The sequence below is a fragment of the Meleagris gallopavo genome, chromosome 26 (assembly GCF_905368555.1).
Source record: "Meleagris gallopavo chromosome 26, MGAL_WU_HG_1.1, whole genome shotgun sequence".
NCBI lineage: Eukaryota > Metazoa > Chordata > Aves > Galliformes > Phasianidae > Meleagris > Meleagris gallopavo.
The window spans coordinates 1,580,806-1,600,059 of NC_139429.1; the positions used below are offsets into that span (position 1 = coordinate 1,580,806).

A 19,254-nucleotide genomic window follows, 5' to 3' on the forward strand; every position below is an offset into this window, starting at 1 on the left:
CTGCTTCTACGCCTCTATGGAGGTCTACGCCTCTATGGAGGCTGCCCCACAGCGCAGCACTGCGCAGGCGCCGCAACCGTGCTTTGGCGCATGCACCGGGAGCCCCAGGCGCCATCCGACTTCCGGTGCGGCTGCTTTCTGACTTCCGGTTCGGAGGCCGTGAGGGGCCTGAGGGAAACGGCCGGCAGCTCCGGGCCGGGCCTCGGCGGGAGCAGCTCCGGCAGGCCGGGTGCTTACCGGGGGGTGGCTCCCCGGCCTCGCAGCCGGTGGGGGAGCCGTGCGGGTTCCGCTGAGGTGAGGGGGCGGCCTGGGCGCGAGGGAGGCGGCCTCCAGCGCTCGGTGCGGGACAGGCGGCCCTCCGAAGCCCCCCGGCGGTGCGTGCCGCAGTGCCCGCGGTCGGGGCGCCTGGCGGGGCGGTCGCCTCTGCTCAGCGCCGAACCGCCGTCCTCTGCGTGCCGTGCGATGGGAAGCTCGGGCAGTTCAGTGTGAAATACCCATTTTTGTCCTGTTTTTTTTTTTTTTTCCCCCTTCACTTTTACTTGCTCTGCGTGCTTCCTGCCCTTCGGCTTGTGCAGAAAGCCAAGGGAGACGAGAGCTGAGCTGCACAGCTGTTTCCAAGTCCTGTGTGAGGGGAGCAGGGCCCTCCATCAACCCCTGCCTGCAAACAGAGCTTGTGGAAAGCCTGAACTTAGTTTCAGCGTTTTGGTTTGCGTATTAAAGATTCTACAAAAAGATAAACGTAGTCACTTTATCGTGATGCTTCTGCACATAGGAAGCAGTGTGTTGTGATCAGCTGTGCTTGTTGGTGTTACGTGCTCACTGGAAAAGCATTCCTCTCTTGGCACAGTGTGTGTTGCCATTGAATATCATTTTGTATTTCCCTCTGGTTGTGTCCCTTGGATTGATTGTGTGATTTGTGTTTAAACAGCTGCTTCGTCAAATGTGACCCCTCAGATGTTGTCAGTGTGAGATGTAGCTGGTTTGGGAGCTCTGGTACTGGTGGGTGTGCTGAGGGTTTTGCTGCTGTTGTTCAGGAGCTGGAAAGAGAAGAATGGACTCTCTGGATCACATGCTGACAGACCCCTTGGAGCTGGGGCCATGCGGGGATGGAAATGGGGCGCGGATCATGGAGGACTGCCTGCTGGGTACAACCAGAGTCAGTCTGCCCGAGGACCTTCTGGAGGACGTGAGTAGCGCTTTGTGTTTGCAGAGCCTTGACGAACAGTGTGTTTAACTCCTATTGTGGGGATCACAGAGGAACAGAATTTTCTTGCTACCAATCTCATTTATTTCCTCAAGTTCTGTACAGTGTTGTTTTGTCTCAGTGTGAGACAGCCTTGTGTAATTTAACCAGAGAAAGCCGTAAGAGCTTAAGTTGCTAAAGATGTGTATGCATTTTTTCCCATTGTTGTTATTTCCCTTCTTTAGCCTGAGATCTTCTTTGAGGTTGTCAGCTTGTCTACGTGGCAGGAGGTGCTGACAGATGCACAGCAAGAACACCTAAAAACATTCTTGCCTCACTTTCCTGAAAACAACCGCGAGCATCAGAACAAAATCATCTCTGCGTTGTTCAGCGGCGAAAACTTCCGCTTTGGAAATCCACTGCACATTGCCCAGAAACTCTTCCGGGGTCAGTGAGCACAATAATCTGTAGTGTGTTATCAGAGTTAAGTTCTCAGGCCGAAAACTGAAGGAATTTTTACCTCTTTACTACAGATGGGCACTTCAATCCCGAAGTTGTGAAGTACCGGCAGCTGTGTTTGAAGTCGCAGTACAAACGCTACCTGAGCTCTCAGCAGCAGTACTTCTACAGACTGCTCAAGCAGATCCTTGCTTCCCGCAATGTGAGTGTCTTCGGAGCACAGCCATCACTTTCTTGTGCTCTGTAACTGACGGGCTGTCTTTTCAGCAGCGTGCCTTGGTGTTTGTACATTCACAATTCTCCAATCTCCTTCTTTTTCTTTTTCTTCTTTTCCAGTGGCCTGTGGAAAATAAGAAATGTTCTGTTTGCAAAGATACATATCAAACTTAGGTTTTAAAATTCCCACAGTTCTCATTTGTGTAGTGTCCTTTCTGTGCCCACCTCACCCTTGATTTGCTTTTTTCACTGTATTTTAACGAGTCAATCTGCTGTGATTTTTCTACATTTGTCATTGTGAAACCAGAAGTTTGCTAACAGAAAGCCTTACAAAACCCACTGCTTCATTGGAAACTGATGTAGAATAGCTTAGGAACTCTAAAGTCTTCTATGGATACTGCTGTCAGCCAGTCTCTGCCAGCTGAAATGTATTCTTTGTAAATACTTGCTTATTGCTGCATTAAGCTTAAACATTGAAGCACAGGGGATGCGTGGGTGAAAAGGGAAGTCTGTATAAAATGCCCCACAGTTAATGAATGTGGGAAACGAATACAGAACCGTGCAGGAACTGATTTCCTCTGTAGCTCTCAGAAGAGAAGTTTTTCATGTTTGCGTTAGGTGTGGAAATTGCAGAAGTAGATCTCAGACCAGTGATTTGTGTCCTGAACAGTCCACATATTGCTGGTCTGTGATAGTGCAGTGTTTTACGTACCAAGGAAGATGCAGAAATCTCTTATTAGATCTCTTCTTGTTCCCCTTTGCTTGAAAGATGGTTTATAATGCTGATTTTAAAATTGCCAACAAATTCTGATACTTTGCAAGGGTTGCACATGGCTTGACCATTCTAACTTATAGAGTTGTAACTGAGATAACTAATATCATGCATGTCTTCTCTTCCAGCACTTGCTGGAGTTAGCTAGGAAAGGAGGCCCTGATATGATCCTAAAGAGAAAGCATTTCTCACCATCGTATGACGCAGAGGAGCGGGAGAAACGGACACATCGGCGCTACTTGAAGATTCTGAGGGAAGTGAAAGAGGAGTGTGGAGATACTACTTTGTCTTCTGATGAAGAAGGTAATGCCATGGACTGAAGTAAAGATGTGAGTTGTGAATAGAGAAAAAAGCTTTTTTTTTTAAGTGAGGATAACGTATTTGATAGAGGAATGAGAGGCGAACTCCACTGTTACTGACTGCCCTTTAATAAGCACTGAGGAACAGGATTAGCTGTGTTTGGGGCTGATAAGACTTGCAGAAATTTATTTGATTATTTGTTTATTTAAGATCTAAGCTCCTGGCCTCCGAGCTCTCCGTCACGTTGTCCGAGTCCACCAGTTCCCCTGAGAGTGATACCCACACTGTCAACCATGGACATGAAAACAGCAGGTGAGAAACAACCTAGGTCTCAATAAGGATTGAGGTGTGAGGATTACTTTGAGAATCCTCTGAGAACCTGGAATAAGTCTGGTGTGAGAATCTGTTGTTTCATGAGAAATCATGTAATACTTCAATTTTGTAGTCCCCACAATATCCAGATCTTCTCATGCTTTGTTTTCACTTGAAAAAAAAATAGCATTTTAACACAGGATCTACAGTTTGCTTAATATTGCTGATTTTTTTGTTGTTTTTTTTTGTCCTTGATGATTGAAGCAGTAGCATTGTACTGTTGTAACTGTTTGGCTGTATGTGGCAAGGGAATTCCTCTGAAGGTTACTGTAATCAGGGCTGCAAAACCTTTAGTGTTCGCTTCTTTTCACTTCCATACTTGCATTAGCAATTAAATCTAAGGAACAAAGGTAGAAACTGTTATAACAAATTGGTAGATGAAAAGAGTTTCCAGTTATCAGGGATATTTATTTACTGTAAGTTGGAGGTTGTTGAGAGTGAATAGAAATGAATAGAAAACTGCATTCTAAGTCTGTAAAGTAACCAAGCAAAACAAGAAAAACATATTATCTCTGACTTTTTTCACTGCAGACAGAATAGAACTTGGTGAGAGTGATTTGAAGATGATGCTGAGGAAACACCGTGAGAAACGAAAATATCAACCTGTAAGATAACAGGAAATCTTGGGGTCTGACAGGGAGTGTGTGTGGCCACCCTTCAGTCCCATACCATAATTACATGTAATTGTTGAGGGATATATGCATCCCTTGTACCTGGTTATTTGTTTAGAAGTATTCTGTAACTTCCACATGTGTTGTTGAGACACAACATTTTCCACTTGGGGATTGAGGACTTCCCTGTTTCTGTTGTAGTGATTCACTTTATAAGCTGATCCCAGATAGGTTTGAGGCATTTCAGTGTTTGATTATCTTCTGTATCTTTGTTGCTAACACAGCATTTTATCCATTCCTGATTTTCCTACCTGTCCTCTTGTCCCATGTAGGACCACCCAGATTTAGTGACAGCAGATATTACTCTTGAGGACATTATGACTCGTGTAAATGCTGGCAGGAAAGGTTCCTTAGCAGGTCAGTGGCTGGAAGCAGTGCTTCACACTGCATAAATGTGGGGTGTTCTGTGACTGTGAAATCCAAGGATGGAGGAAGGCTCTACTGAGTGTTGTATTCTTTTGCTCTTTGCATACCTGGCTAGCTACTGTGGGATTATAAATTTGGATTGCACACAGGCAATTCCAGTTTCCATTGAATGTGCTTCCAGCTAATTGATGTTAAATTAATTTGTATGCCTGCTCTGGGCTGTTACCTTCACCTTTCTGATTTCATGTATGTTGGCATAGAAACTGGAATTTTCCTGTTGAGGGAAAAAAAAAAAAAAAAAGACATGTGGGAGTAGGAGGTTGGGATGACCAGATAATGAATAAGTTTGTTTTGTGTGTGGTTTTGAATATGTGTTTAATTATGTTGTTATGGTCCTCACTGAAATATAGTAAGATGTTTTCTTGTTATTTTTCTTACCTTTATCATTTCTAAAGCTTTATTTGACCTTGCAACCTTCAAGAAAAAGGTGAAGGAAAAGGATGACAAAAAGAAGAAGAAGCTGAAGGTCATTAAATCGGAGGTGGAAGATCTGGCTGATTCTTTTGGCGGTGCACATGGGATCCCATCACTGTCTCAGGATCATTCCCCCATCCCTCTGTCATCTGTCAAAGAGGAGTAAGTGCTTCAAAATGCCCTGAATGCTTTGTACTGCTTGGAGGATGTTCAACTCCATATACTCCGTATATGAAGATGGACTTTGTATACGTGTGTGATCTCAAACTCAGGATGCTTACACACTGCTTGTGTTTTCTTTCATTTGAAGACCTCTTGAAGAGATGAAGCCATGCCTTGGAATAAATGAAATATCTTCCAGCTTCTTTTTCCTTCTGTTGGAGATACTGTTTCTGGAAGGACCTGCCAGTCTCTCTGTGGTGAGAACCACCCACATGTTTAAGAATCTTTGCAGAAAGTAAAATTAGAGCACAGAGTTTTTTGTAGCTGTGTAGTAGAGATTTTCTCCGGAAGCGTCTTGCTCTAAATCACATCCGTGTGTGGGTTCCATATTGAAAAATGACAAGTGTTTGGGAGTGCATACCACATCCTGTTTGTAACGAGTTTCATGCATTTAATCAGCTGCTTTCATAAGTCTTTCCATATCTGCTGTTTAGGTCATGATTAGATAAATTCAGTGTATTAACGCTGGTGATAGGGGGGAATTTTTTTCCCATTTTTGCTGTCTGTTTTCTGAAATACCATCTTACAGTTACTTGAAAAAGTCAGATGATCTTTTTTGTCAGTATCAAATCTTTTTTTCCCATCAAATGTTTGCCTGTTTTGTTTTCTATTAGAACATTCATAGCTTAGGTCATTCAGTCTTTAACAGAATGCTTATTTTTTCTTTCCAGCTTGAGGATAAAGTTATAGATTGGCAAACTTCTCCTGCCAGTGCACTGAATACTTGGTTCTCCTTTGCCCCTAATTGGTCTGAACTGGTTTTACCTGCCTTGCAGTATCTGACAGGTGACAGCAGAGGTAAGAATAGCTGTCAGAAATACTAATGGTGTTTGTACATTTGTTCTAATCAGTGCTGGTTTATATTATAGCTTCAGTCAAACTTTATTCATCAGTACAATAAGTCGTTGTGTTGTTTACAGTGTTTCTGTAATAGGTCTTAGGTTTTTTTTCTTGGTTGTGGTAGACTTCGTTTGCATGAGGATAGTAGATAAGACCCAGCTTGATTCTAATGAATGTGCAACTGAAACAGGCTGTTTCTCCTGTTTAAATCATGTCTTTAAGGCAGCATGTTTGAAGCAGGTGCAAAAAGTTGTGGTTGCCTTTGGAGATAATGAAAAATAAATGAGATGCTGCTCTGAGCAATCCACTGGAAACATGAAGTTGGCCCAGCTTTTACTTGGGGCTTGGGCCAACTAAGCTCCACTTGCTCCTTTTAAACTAATTTATTCTGTGCTTCTGATTTGCTGTGTTATAAGTGGAGGGACAGTGTGGATTGTAGTGGCCTTTGCAAAATGGATACATGATGGTGATTACTGTAAATCTCAAGTTTGTTTCAACGTGAGCCCATGGACAGTCACCATACAGGAACAGTTCCTGGGATCTCATCTGACAGCTTGTAGATGAAAGGGTTGTTACCCTGTTCTGTTCTTGGGCTTGCACTGTTGCTCAGGAGATGCTAACCTTCCCATTGGGCAAGTGTTCATTTGGAGATGTAGTCACTTAAAATGCTGTCAGAGTGAGTCTGACTCAACAGTTTGCATTACAGCCATAGAACTGTGGGGGTTGTGTTGGTGTGTGATGTTTCTGAACTGCACATCTTTCTTTGTAGATGTTCCATCCAGCTTCTCACCTTTTGTTGAATTCAAGGAAAAAACTCAGCAGTGGAAATTGCTTGGTAACTTGCATTTTTCTATGATTTTTACTGTTGTAAAACTCTTCTATTCTCCTTGCTGTAGCCCAGAGATGAAGTTCAGCAGATCCATAATTTCAGTGGTTAGGCCTTTTGTATTCTTTTAGCTGAGCAGCAATGTGGTTTACATTCAGTACTTTTGCTAGACGTTATTTTCAGCAATAGAAAGAGTAAGTGATCAAAGGCACTGAGCTTTTTTTCCTTTATGTTGCTGGCATAGCTGTGTTTGTCACCCTTCAGATCTTTCTGAACACTTTCATGTTTTCCGTGCTGTAGAGCATGCTTTCTGATTATTCCATCTAATTCTTAATTACAATTATAAATAATTTAAGCTTCTCTGTGAAGCAGGCTGATTTTATTCTCATTTTACAAGCAGGAACCAAAGAGCAAATTAATAATAAATTTGCCCAGGCTCATATTGTGTGAATTACAGATGCTTTGCATTTTTTACTTTAGCTTTAGCTACTAGGCAGATTTTTCTATTCTTAGCTATTGTGACTCTTGGTCATATTCACAGGTTTAAACTGGCAAAGTTTTGGAGTCAGGTTGGACTTGGTAATCCTAGAGGTCTTCTCCAACATTAATGATTCTGTTATTCTGTGCTATTCCTCCAGTCCTTTTCCTAGTCTTTGGTGCAGGTTATGTAGACACTTGTTTCTGCTTGGGGTCTTGCTGACTGAGTTTACTTTGGGAAGTGGAGACCACCTGCACGTGTCGAGTGGCTGTATTGCAAGCAGTGTCTTTTCTGTTATTCCTGGAGGTGAAGCATTACCCTTCATATGAGCACAGGGGATTTATTAGACTGTAGCCCTTTGCTGTGCCTGAGTGTGTTCAAGTAGTGAAACTGGAGCATCTATGAAGTATGTAAGGTGCCTTGTGACTGGTGATACATGGAGGTTAGAAGGGAGTGGGAGGTGATTGGAAAGTACAAGCAGCTGGCTTCATAACAAATAATTTTCATTTCCTATGTTTCTTGATTTTTGGACTAGGTTCTTGCCAAGATCATGAGAAAGAATTGGCAGCACTGTTTCAGCTCTGGTTGGAGACCAAGGACCAGACTTTCTTCAAAGTGAGTCAGAAGAAAATGGTCTTTTAGCAGCACAAAACCTGGCTGGGTTGTATCCAACACTGACATTTCTGTTTCTTTGATAGGAAAATGAAGACAGCTCAGATGCCACAACGCCAATTCCTAGAGTGTAAGTGTATAATACTGCTCTTAAACTTTCACAGTATATGCTAAAGCTAGGAGGTTTGGTCCTTGTACCTCTAGATCTGAAGAGCTGGTTACTTCAAAGGAAAATGTTGCATCATGTGTTGGGAGGGAATTTGTAGTCAGAGTTTATAGATAAAATAACTAGACACTGCAAACCCACAGAGACCTCTGATCTAATGTGTATCCTCATTACTAGATTGCTTAAAATCCTTGCTTACTTTCAGGTAGTCTGTAAAGAATATTTTAAGGTCTCTGCAGGATTATTTATACCAGCATAAGTGCTTTCACAACTTTTTCTTTGGTGCCAGAAGAATTTGCAGCGAGGTGGCTAATCCTTTGGGATAGTTTTTGGGATTACTGTGGGTTTGTTGCTCAAAGCTGATGGTGGTCTTTGTTTCAGAAGGACTGACTATGTAGTCCGACCTAGCACTGGAGAGGAGAAACGTGTATTCCAGGAGCAGGTAAAAAGAGAATCTTCCTAAGAGTTGGCCATTAAAGCAAGAGAATTTGTATGGTTTGAGAATTGTGTACTCTCCAAAAACTTTGTTGGTACAAATGATTCGTGTGTTCCTTCTTATTGAAGTGGGTATTTCAGCCTCAGATAGAACTTGCTAACAACATATATAAACATAACAATAACTGCTTATTTCAAAAACCCCTATGTTTCCAACAGGTATCATGAAAACTAATTGATCTAAACTACGTTTGTTCTACACTATTTAAGTGTTTAATTAAGGAACTATCTAGAGAATGATAGTATCTTAGCCTGTATTACAATATCAGTTACAAGCCTCAAGACTTTGCTCTATTTAAGTTCTTTCTAGAGAGAGTGGTGAGGTGCTGGAACAGCTGCCCAGAGAGGCTGTGGATGCCCCTGTTCAAGGCCAGGTTGGATGGGGCCCTGGGCAGCCTGGTCTGGTATTAAATGTGGGGGTTGGTGGCCCTGCATGTGGCAGGGGGTTGGAGATTCATGATCCTCGAGGTCCCTTCCAACCCTGACCATTCTGTGATTTGTGTCCTGCTAAATTCAGTCCTCTTGTTTCAAAACAGGAACGTTACCGTTACAGCCAGCCCCACAAAGCTTTCACCTTCCGTATGCACGGCTTTGAGTCGGTTGTTGGTCCTGTGAAGGGGGTGTTTGACAAGGAAACATCATTAAACAAAGCCCGAGAGCATTCTCTCCTGCGATCAGACAGACCAGCATATGTCACCATCTTGTCCCTCGGTAAGGTGATTGCATACTCTGACAGTTATTTATTTAGTAATTAAAAGGCACATTTGTCCACCCAAACAGTGACTTTAGGAATCTACATCGTGAAAGAAAAAGGTGGATGGTCTGATATGACATAAATAAGGAAGAAAAAAATTACCTGAGATAATGGTGACAGAATGCTGGGAGTTGGAGTTTACTACAAGAACAGAAGACAGCTGTGTTTTACTTCTTTTCTGAGAGAAAATGGGAAATGGAGAGGAGAACTCACGAGGCTGGTGGAAGCTAAGGCTCAGATAACTGGAAGACAAAGAATAGTGGCTTAAGTGTGCTGTTGTGAAGTTGGGGCATTGTGAAGTTGAGTGCTGGTCCCTGTGTTCATTGCCCCTGGCTCCACACCAGCACAGTCAGTGTACTTTAAAATGAGCATTTGTAATCTCTGCTCGTACAGACATCAGAGGCTCTGAGGGATCACTGGGACTAGATTTTGTTGACTGAGAGGGCATTGGAGAGGAAAAAGGAATACAGAAACATATCTGCTGAATTATTTGAATACAGCTGCTTCTTTAGGGCTGGAAGTTTAAGCTCTGATTTTCTACTTCAGTTCGTGACGCTGCTGCTCGGCTTCCTAATGGAGAAGGAACTCGTGCTGAAATTTGTGAGCTGCTTAAAGATTCCCAGTTCCTAGCTCCTGATGTCACAAGTGCTCAAGTAAGTTGGATGTCATCTGGAAAGAAAGACCCAGAATTTACAGCACATCATGTATACAGCTGCTTACAGAATAGATTCAACAGTCGATATTTCAGAGCCCTTGGATTTGTTGAAGCTCCATTTAATCCAAGAGGGCAAGCAGCACCCTGCAGTGCAACTTCTGCTCTTACTCACTTCTTACATTTAGATTGCCAGCGAATTGCTCTGGTTTAATGCTGAATGGGTTTGACTTTTCTATACATGACCTCCAGCTGCCCCAACAAGGACCTTCTGTAATATGGTGAATTCTGAATTTTCAGGTTAACACTGTTGTTAGTGGTGCTCTGGATCGACTGCATTATGAGAAAGATCCCTGTGTTAAATACGACATTGGACGCAAGTTGTGGATCTACCTGCACCGGGACAGGAGTGAGGAAGAGTTCGGTAAGCCTGGCTTGGTGGGACTGCCCTGTTATCTACACAACTGAAAATGTCCACATACTTCACCCTATTTTTTCAAGAGCATTTGCTGTGCTCTTGAGCTTCTCTATCCTAGTTGAATAATGAACATTAATTCATCAGTCTGGCTTTTTTTCTCTAATCTTTGCTAATATTTGCTCAGCAACATACAGTCTTGCAGAGCAGTATGTTAGTTTATAGTGAGTATTTGGTAGAAAAATAGCATTCTTTGTGCAAGAACTGCAGGTGCATGTATATTGACAGCTTCAGCACATCTTCATTTCAGCCTTTTGGGCTAATTTTGTTTTGCCTTTTTTTATGTGCTATTACTTGTACCTGCATGGATGTGTGTTGTGTTTCTTGCCTGAAGATGAACTTAGAGATGGCCACTTTCTTAAGCACATTGTTTGTGTTCAGAAGGAACGTTAACTTTAACTTTTTTTTAACTTATACTTGCAGAACGGATCCACCAGGCTCAAGCTGCTGCAGCAAAGGCCAAGAAGGCTCTCCAGCAGAAGCCAAAACCTCCAGCAAAAGTGGTAAATTCCTTTGCACAGATTTGCACGGATGCTTTTGTGATTGAGAATGAGATATGGATTTAACTTAATCTGTAAATTTTGCATCTACTGGGGCTGATGAAATTTGCCACCTATTCATTTAATTTCCTTTCTGTACACGTATGTGAGCGTTAGTCTGGTACCAGTGCACAGAATGTAAAAGAAAAGAGGGAACTTTGCTTCTCCCAGTGTCTGCTGTTACCCATATTACCCATATTGATCTTGGCAGAAAGGTCAACAGCATTTACTTGTGCTCCTTCTCTTAGAAGTGATCTCTTTAGATCTTTTGAGATTAATCTGTAGCAGGGCGTGTGAAACATGCCTGCTATTCTCCCTCTTGCTGTGCTGAAGCTGTGAGGATTTGGATGTCTTTTTCTTTTTTGGCACTGATACCAAATATCTGTAACATAGTCACAGCTGGCAAATTAAGCAAAGTGGACATCTGACTGTTATGAACGTTTCTCAATGCTAAGAGGCACTTCTCCCTTAGAACAGGAACAGCCAAACTGACCAGCCCACTTGTGGAGGAAGGCAGAAAGATAGATGTCTGTGATTTCAGGATTTTGCACTATGGCATCATTTGTAATTTTGTAGTTGTTTACGGTGCTCGGTCCATTCTCCTTACAGTGCAACAATCACAACCAGTTTCTGTGAAAACTTTCACTTTGACTTGGTTTCTCTGCAGAAATCTAGTAACAAGGAGAGCTCTGTGAAAGCACTCCCTAGCAGCACATCAGAGCCCAGTCAGCTGAGCCTTAGCGACTCCAGCATGCCTCCAACTCCCGTGACTCCTGTGACACCTACTGCACCAGCACTACCAGCAACACCTATTTCACCCCCACCAGTGTCTGTGGTTAGCAAGAGCGTACCTAATGCTGGATCAGAGCCAGCAAAACCCAGCCAAAGGTACGCTCTCCTTCTATCTTATACGTCACCTGTGAATATTACTGGTTCTTTTCTCAGTCATCTACACCTTTGCTGACCTACTGGCTTTATCTCTTCTGTAGTGTTCTTCTGGTTTCATCCCCTACCATGCCACAGCTTGGGACGTTGCTTTCCACAGCCCAGAGTTCACAGACTCAGTCTGGGCAGCAGCCACCTCCCACCAGGGTGGTAAGTCATACTGCATCGTCAGTATTGCCGCAGGTCCGAGTGGTCAGTGCCCAGTCCAGCCTCCCAGCTGTGTCTCAGCAAGCCCCAGTGGTAACACAGCAGCAGCAGCAGCAGCAGCAGCCTACATCAGTGCCTCAGATCCGTGTTCCAGCTACAGCCACGCAAACCAAAGTGCTGCCTCAGGTGAGACTGGCTGCTTGGAAATGGTGGAGTTGCTCTGGTGTTTGTCTGTGGGTCTCTCTAGTGTGGTGCAGCTGCAGAAACAGAGCATTGTTAACAGTTGTGCACAAATACTGTTCTGTGCCCCGTTTTTTGTTTCCATTGCCAGTTTACGTAGCAGCATCTGTTTGTATGTTACACTAAAAAATACAGAATTTGCAAGCTAAGGCATGAGACAGAACCACTGTGTATTAGTCTGTTAGGGTTGTGTTAGTCTGCTCATAAGCTGCCTCTTTGTTTTGCTGTAGGCTGTGATGACTTTACCAGTAAAAGCTCAAACCAGCCCAGTACAGGTGCAAAGACAAGGAACCTCTGTGACAGGACAGACAGGCATCACTGTGACAGGACTGTCTGCAGCACCCAGTCCTGCTGTAAAGGCAGTAACCAGCTCTCCAGGCAGTTCTGCTACAAGTACCTCCTCTACCACTGTCATCCAGAATGTAGCTGGCCAGAATATCATCAAGCAGGTGAGAGGGAGGAGAGATGAGAGTGAACTGCATGTCCCAGTTGTTTACCATTTATCGTGACAGATGTGCATGCAGATGTGAAAAGAAAGTGAAAGGAACAGTTAGCCATCATGTACAAGTTGACTGACCGTGCAGACTTGGGCAATTGCTGGTTTGCTGTATTTTAGCCCCATTTTCATGTACAGGTAGAGAATATGTTAGTGCAGGCTCTTTAATTTGGAATTTGCACCTGTTGTTCTTTTTTCTACTCCTTTTGTTTGAAGAAGAAACAATTTCCAGGACATGTCATATGATTTTGTGAATGCTGCGTAGGAAGCAACCGAAACTATTTTCAGGAGTGCAGTAAGCACTTAGCATCCTGCTGAGAGGAAAAGAACACTGAGCAGACATCAACCTGTTGGGGAGTTTTACTCTTGTTTTACTGTGCCCCGGACTGTGTTCCAGTTTGATGCAACAAATCTGGTTCTCTGATCTTTTCCAGGTGGCTATTACAGGGCAGCTTGGCATGAAGACCCAGCCTGGAAGCAGCATCCCACTTACAGCTACCAATTTTCGGATCCAAGGAAAAGATGTGCTGCGCCTGCCCCCCTCCTCAATCACCACAGATGCAAAGGGACAGACTGTGCTGCGAATCACCCCGGACATGATGGCCACCCTGGCCAAATCTCAAGTCACTACTGTTAAACTGACTCAGGACCTCTTCACAGCAGCTGCTGGAAGCAGTGCTAGTGGGAAGGGCATTTCTGCAACATTGCATGTGACATCCAATCCTGTCCAGACTGCTGATTCTCCAGCCAAGACTAGCACAGCCTCATCTTCTTCTTCCAGTCCAGCTGGAAGCACAATGGTTAAAGTGACTCCTGACTTAAAGACTGCAGAGCCAACGAGTTCTGCTTTCAGACTGATGCCTGCTCTAGGCATGACTGTGGCAGATCAGAAGAGCAAAGCCATTACTACAGTGGCATCCACTGAGGCCAAGCCAGCTGCTACCATAAGAATCGTCCAAGGGCTGGGGGTGATGCCACCCAAAGCTGGGCAGACGATTACCGTAGCTACTCATGCAAAGCAAGTACCTTCTTCTGCAGCAGTGAGCGTGCCTGGCACAGTCCATACCTCAGCTGTCTCATTACCAACCATGAGTGCCACAGTGTCAAAAGCAGTTGCTGTTGCCTCAGGAGCTGCTGGGACTCCCATAACTATAGGCACAGGAGGTACTGCTGTGCGCCAGGTGCCTGTCAGCACCACAGTGGTATCCACAACACAGGCAGTAAGTAATGCTGAGGTTTTTCTGGAGTTGGCTGAGAAAGGGGAGTGGTGGTTTGGTACTGATGGTTTATCTCTAAAAATCTCTTACATCTGCAAAAGGTCAAATTAAGTACTGTAGAATGTGAGTCCACAACTGATTTTGTGGTGTTGGAATTGCAGCTAAGTATTGAATGACTGGAATACAGTTAATTGTGTGTCTTCCATTAACTCCTTTTGAGACAGTGAGTGAAATAAATTGGGTTTATCTGAAGTCCTCACTACTAGATGCAGTTCAGCATCTTGCCTTCTGCTTCTGAAACCACCTTTTTTGGAATAGTGTCACAAGTAGAAGTGCTTTTTACTTTTATAAACATTTTTACCAAGTTCCCAGTTTATTGTAGTTTTAATGCCCAAAGCAATGTAAACTGTCTTGTGAAAGTTGAATAAGTTAATTGACATTACCATAGTCTCATAAGGATAAAAATGATGGGCAAATGCAATGCTCCTTCACAGAGAAATATTGTGGTGCAAAGATGAAAGGGATTTGCAGGATTGGGGCAGCTGTGAAGTGAATCAGTTGGAGGTGAATTTTAATTAGACTCAAACGGCGCAGATTACATCAGCAACACTGCTTTGGTTTCTATTCCCAGGATGCTGAAAAGCAAGCTGAGTGGTAATTGTATGTTGTCAGGCAGTTTCTCTGCTGCATTCCCTGTGGCTTCTCATGTATTCTTCGACTTCTCTAGGGTAAACTACCAGCCCGAATAACGGTGCCTCTGTCAGTGATCAGCCAGCCAGTGAAAGGCAAGAGCGTGGTGACTGCCCCCATCATCAAGGGCAACCTTGGGGCCAAGTGAGTATTTTCCATCTGATAGTTTTGTTTAGAAATGGACTGAGGAGGTTCCCTGTTTGGTTAGGTTCCTGGGGATCTAGCAGTCAGAGGATGGTAGAGATTTGAAGCCTGTTGAAAGGACCACTAACAGCAAGAAACTGAGAGAATGTGGAGTCTGGCAAAGAATGCAGTTCTTGTTTAGGTGCACTGAGATGTAGATTCTAACAATACAGGGAAGAAAATAATATTTGCTTTTAAACCAACTATATAACAGTTTAGTTTATAATAGATTAGTTCTTTGTTTGAGCAAGAATTCACCTGGTGACATACCTAAAATAGTTTGTAATCTGAGGACATCTCTCTGTTAAAGAAACTGGTGCAGTGTTAACTGCCTCAGTGCAAATCCCTGTGGTGTTCAGGTATTGTTGTCTTTCTGTTTATTCTTCCGTGAATTCTGGTAGTATCTCCCTTGGTTAATATTTCAAGGCAGAACATTGTGTGCTCAGCTATTTTCTGCATTCCCTGGGAAGTGTTCAGGTCTGATCAGACTAGCCCAGTAACAAACACGGTCCAGAGTTAGAGGGTTTAATCCATGTGATAAGGTAATTCTCTCTAATTGTGAGAAACGTTGACATAAACTTTTCACTTGTGTATTTGCCATTGTTGTGAAACAAAAATAATTAAAATCATTAGTAAATTAGCTAAGTAATTTAATCTCCTAGCAACTGAAAAACAATTCGTAAAAGACATGGCCTGCTGTACTGTTTATTAACCTTTCAGCAATTCTCTTTCCTTAGCATCAGTGGGTTGGGCAGAAATATCATCCTGACTACGATGCCAGCAGGGACAAAACTGATTGCTGGGAACAAACCAGTGAGTTTTCTGACTGCACAGCAACTGCAGCAGCTGCAGCAGCAAGGCCAAGCCACACAGGTAATGGCATGAAGAATGATTCTCTCATTTGCTTTGTGATGGCTCAACACCTTCATGAGGACATTACATCTGATACATGGGTTTCCATGAAAAGTACAGGTGCACAGCCTGTCCGTATTGAGCACATGCACTGCATCATTTCCTTTTCCTTCCTTACATCCAGTTATGTTTTTAAATGTTTTTGAAAGTACTGATAGTATAATGAATGGAAAACCAAAAGTCCTGTTATTCCTGGTTGACTGAAGGATTGTTTCTGTACCCTTGACTTGTTGTGCTTTCCTCTTTGGCTTCTGCAGGCCTACATTTTTTGAAGAAATCACATTGCTTCTTTGTGTAACCATTTTGCTGTCTGGAAACTTAGTGTTCAGTTTCAGAAAAGTAATCTTCCTTGAGAGCTGCTAATAATAAGTCTTGAGAAGTGAAGCATCCAATGGATTGAAGTTCTTCCTCTGAAAACTTGTCATAGCAGCTGATATGTCAGTTTTTATTCAAACTAGATTTTAGTTCTTCTTCTCTAATCTTGAGATCTCTTGCCACCCTCCCACATGAATAGTGGATCTTCTTGTGCCACATTCTGTTTTTGATATGTTTTGGTGTTTGATCTTGTTCTCATAACTGAAATTTTGTCAGCAGCAGAAGCAGATCATTTACCAGTGTGATGCAAGTGCTGTGTGACACCAGGTTGTTCTTGACACGAGTTGAATTTTTTTCTTTCCATTTCAAACAGGTGCGAATTCAAACAGTACCAGCCTCCCATCTCCAGCAGGGAACGGTGTCTGGCTCAACTAAAGCAGTTTCCACTGTCGTCGTGACAACAGCTCCATCTCCAAAACAGTCCCAAGATCAGCTATGAGTATTGGTCTGAAAACTGATCGCTTTCCTGAATATGCTGTCATCTTCCATCCAGCCATCCAAGGTTACCTAACCACAGTCTGGCGAGGGATTGGACTGGATTCTGTCACGTGCAACACATGTTACTTGTTCTGCAGTCAGCATGTGATGTCGAGGTAGAAATTCCACATCAGAAGATGCTGTACCAGTAAAACAAACGGTTTCAGTCCAGATCTGTAAAGCTAAAATCTGTGGCATTCAGCATTGAAGAGATGTCTTTTTTTCCCATGTTCTCTTCCCATCTGAAGATCTTTTAACAAAAGGCCATCTGTCATTTCTGTCCATTTTGGTTTATAGACAAAGCAGTTGATCTTGGGTCTTCTTAACCAGGGTATCTTGCTCAGAAGAGGTAACTTGCTGGCTTTTCAAAGTCACAAAGAAGGAGCATCATTTTGGTGGAGCCTAGCTAATTTTATATAGGTGACTTAGGATCAAGGCATGGACACCAGACGTTGTTTGTAACATAGCCTGGAAGTAGATCCCTAAAACATTCAATGTACTATTTATATATAGACTTTTAAAATACCTCTTCCCTATCTCTGAGCTCAAATTTCTTGTTGAGTAGATACCACTTCCATGTCAAATTTCTGTCAAGGGCAGTACAAGAGCCCCTAGTCAGGATGATTCTTGATGTTGAAAAAAAAAAGCTAGTAAACATGGGGAAGAGTGAGAAGTGGAGGAGATAGAAAAAGTCAGAGAGGTAAAAATGACAAGAAGTCATTGTGTGAGTCAGTCTGTCAACAAGTAAGAATGTGATGGAAAGGAAAGCATTCACCAGAAGCATTCTCCTTTGTTTCTCCTCAACAAATCTTTGTCTCAGTCAGAAAAGACTAGTTTATTTTAAAAGTTTGGAATATGTTTTCAAATATACCCCAACTTCAATCTCTTGGACTTCAAAGAAGTATTTTAGCCAGTGATTTTGGCCTTCAGTTTGGTTTTTATCTTTGGAATTTTATCCCTTTATAAATTTGAGTTTTGCACATTCTGGAGAAGAATTCCTTGCTGTCCTGATGTGACCCTGAAGCTTTTCCAGAATAAGATCACAAGGAGTGTTGAGCTAGAAGAATAAGAATACAGAAAGCCTTACAAACCCCTTTGCCGTCTCCTTTCAGTTTTGTACAGCTTGTTATTTTATGTACATGATTGTTAGCTTGCCAAGGGCTAATAGATTGTCCATCTTCCTTTGTGAGATGGTTCCTTCTAACATGGTTTCTCTTGTCTTTTTTTAAAACCTGGTTTGCTCTGAGTTACATACTATTGAATAGAATGTATTTACAGAACCAAGTCTCATCTCTCAGTGCTCTCCTGTGATTGTAGAACTTCAGCAGAAGCCTCAGCTGAATCTGTGTGTTGCTGTTCAGACTGGCTGCACCTGAGCAGAGCAAACTGTTCTGCTGAGCCTCAGGTCAGGTATGTCAGTCTTTCTGTGCAGCAGCCAACCTGCTGTGTGAGTTGGAGGAAATGGGTATTTAAATAAAAAAACTGGCTAGCTGCAAGTATTGAATAAGCAGGACACACCAACACACCAAGCAAGCTCTTGGATATGCCACAGGAATAGAATTGGGAGTGATGACAGTTTTCTGAGCACCTGTCCTGCTTTGTCAGTTTGTGCACCTCTTGTATTAAGTCTGTCAAACAAGTGGACAGCCACAGGGCTGTGGTCTGGGAGGTGTATGAAGACATTCTTAAGTCCTTTTACAAATCCTTTCAGTTGTGAAGTTAAGAATTAGAAGTGGAAGAGATGACATTTCTTCTATTGCTTATATTGAAAGAGTGTCTAAATTCAAAGCACAATCAAGATGATTGCGTTCTGTTGGTTCTATTTGTAAGGTTCTTCAGTGTCAAAACTTACAATCAGGTGCTGAAGGATGATTACAGTGCGAAGCACCTTTAATTTCTGTGAATCCTCTTGCAAGCAACCATTTGAATTCGTCTCTGGGCGTAAGGCACTGAAAGCATTAGGTTTAACAGAACTAAAAAACGTGCATCTAATTGCACGAGTTCAGTGTGTCTCAGGTTTCAGGAGTCTGACTCTTCAGATTATCACCATCTCCTTTCTTCCATAACCATCTTTGCTGAACTGCTTGTCCACGTGAGCTACCTTTACATGCATGGCTGCTTGACTGAAGACCATTCTCGCTGCTTTTGAAGCCTGTGATCTTTGGGGAAAGAGCACCAGTCACTGTGTGGCTTTCTTACATTAAAGAGCTGCATTCTGAATGGAACAGTACACCAGTTTCAAGAGCAAAGTACGCCCTGTTCCATGGTTCAGCTTCCACCCGACTGATACGTTGATTCCACTCTGGTTGAAAAATAACCCTTCAGCTTCTGCAAGTAAAGAGCAGTTGGTTTTATAAGTAACCTGTAGTCTCTTAACAATATGCTCAAGGGCAGAGGGGTTCAAGTTAGTTTTTCTTTATGCATGCTAGGGCTGGATGAGGGTATATTTAAACAAGGCTGTTTTCCATGTGTTTGCTCCTTTGTCCCCTTGCACTGGGGATTACACACTCTTCCAGGTGAGCACTGCAGATGTGTGCACAGGAGCAGGAGTAAAAGGCCGAGAGAAAGCAGTGTGCTGACAGTATCTGTTGTCCAGCTGTTTGTCCTGCAGGGCCTGAAACTGAAAGGATTTTCGTTCTGATGCATCCCAACCGTTATCTCTTGTAATTAAAAAATGAGATTACAGCCCGTTTTCATCAC

General features: G+C 42.9%; 1 protein-coding gene across 3 annotated transcripts; it reads left to right on the forward strand.

Annotated features, from left to right (window-relative positions):
• Positions 1-95: 95 nt before the first annotated feature.
• Positions 96-17,758, forward strand: NFRKB (nuclear factor related to kappaB binding protein). 3 transcript variants are annotated; one of them, XM_085209157.1, is made up of 26 exons: positions 96-294; positions 1,035-1,186; positions 1,429-1,630; positions 1,717-1,844; positions 2,759-2,933; positions 3,141-3,242; positions 3,834-3,907; positions 4,246-4,330; positions 4,795-4,975; positions 5,124-5,232; positions 5,707-5,833; positions 6,645-6,710; positions 7,715-7,794; positions 7,878-7,921; positions 8,339-8,399; positions 8,989-9,163; positions 9,753-9,859; positions 10,159-10,282; positions 10,757-10,836; positions 11,540-11,760; positions 11,862-12,150; positions 12,435-12,653; positions 13,135-13,920; positions 14,645-14,751; positions 15,528-15,663; positions 16,391-17,758. In XM_085209157.1, exons 2-26 carry the CDS (start codon positions 1,052-1,054, stop codon positions 16,514-16,516), a joined length of 3,939 nt encoding a protein of 1,312 aa, XP_085065283.1. In that variant the 5' UTR covers positions 96-294; positions 1,035-1,051; the 3' UTR covers positions 16,517-17,758. The 3 variants fall into 3 exon arrangements, with proteins under 3 accessions (XP_085065283.1, XP_085065284.1, XP_085065285.1); XM_085209158.1 differs by having other exon boundaries at positions 8,342-8,399; XM_085209159.1 differs by lacking the exon at positions 12,435-12,653.
• Positions 17,759-19,254: the final 1,496 nt, after the last annotated feature.

Excerpts from the sequence above, each read along its gene's own strand:
- NFRKB (XM_085209157.1), top strand. The coding sequence starts at position 1,052 with ATGGACTCTCTGGATCACATGCTGACAGACCCCTTGGAGCTGGGGCCA. Across the intron at positions 9,164-9,752 it reads TGTCACCATCTTGTCCCTCG|TTCGTGACGCTGCTGCTCGG; the intron begins GTAAGGTGATTG and ends TTTCTACTTCAG. Across the intron at positions 12,151-12,434 it reads AAACCAAAGTGCTGCCTCAG|GCTGTGATGACTTTACCAGT; the intron begins GTGAGACTGGCT and ends GTTTTGCTGTAG.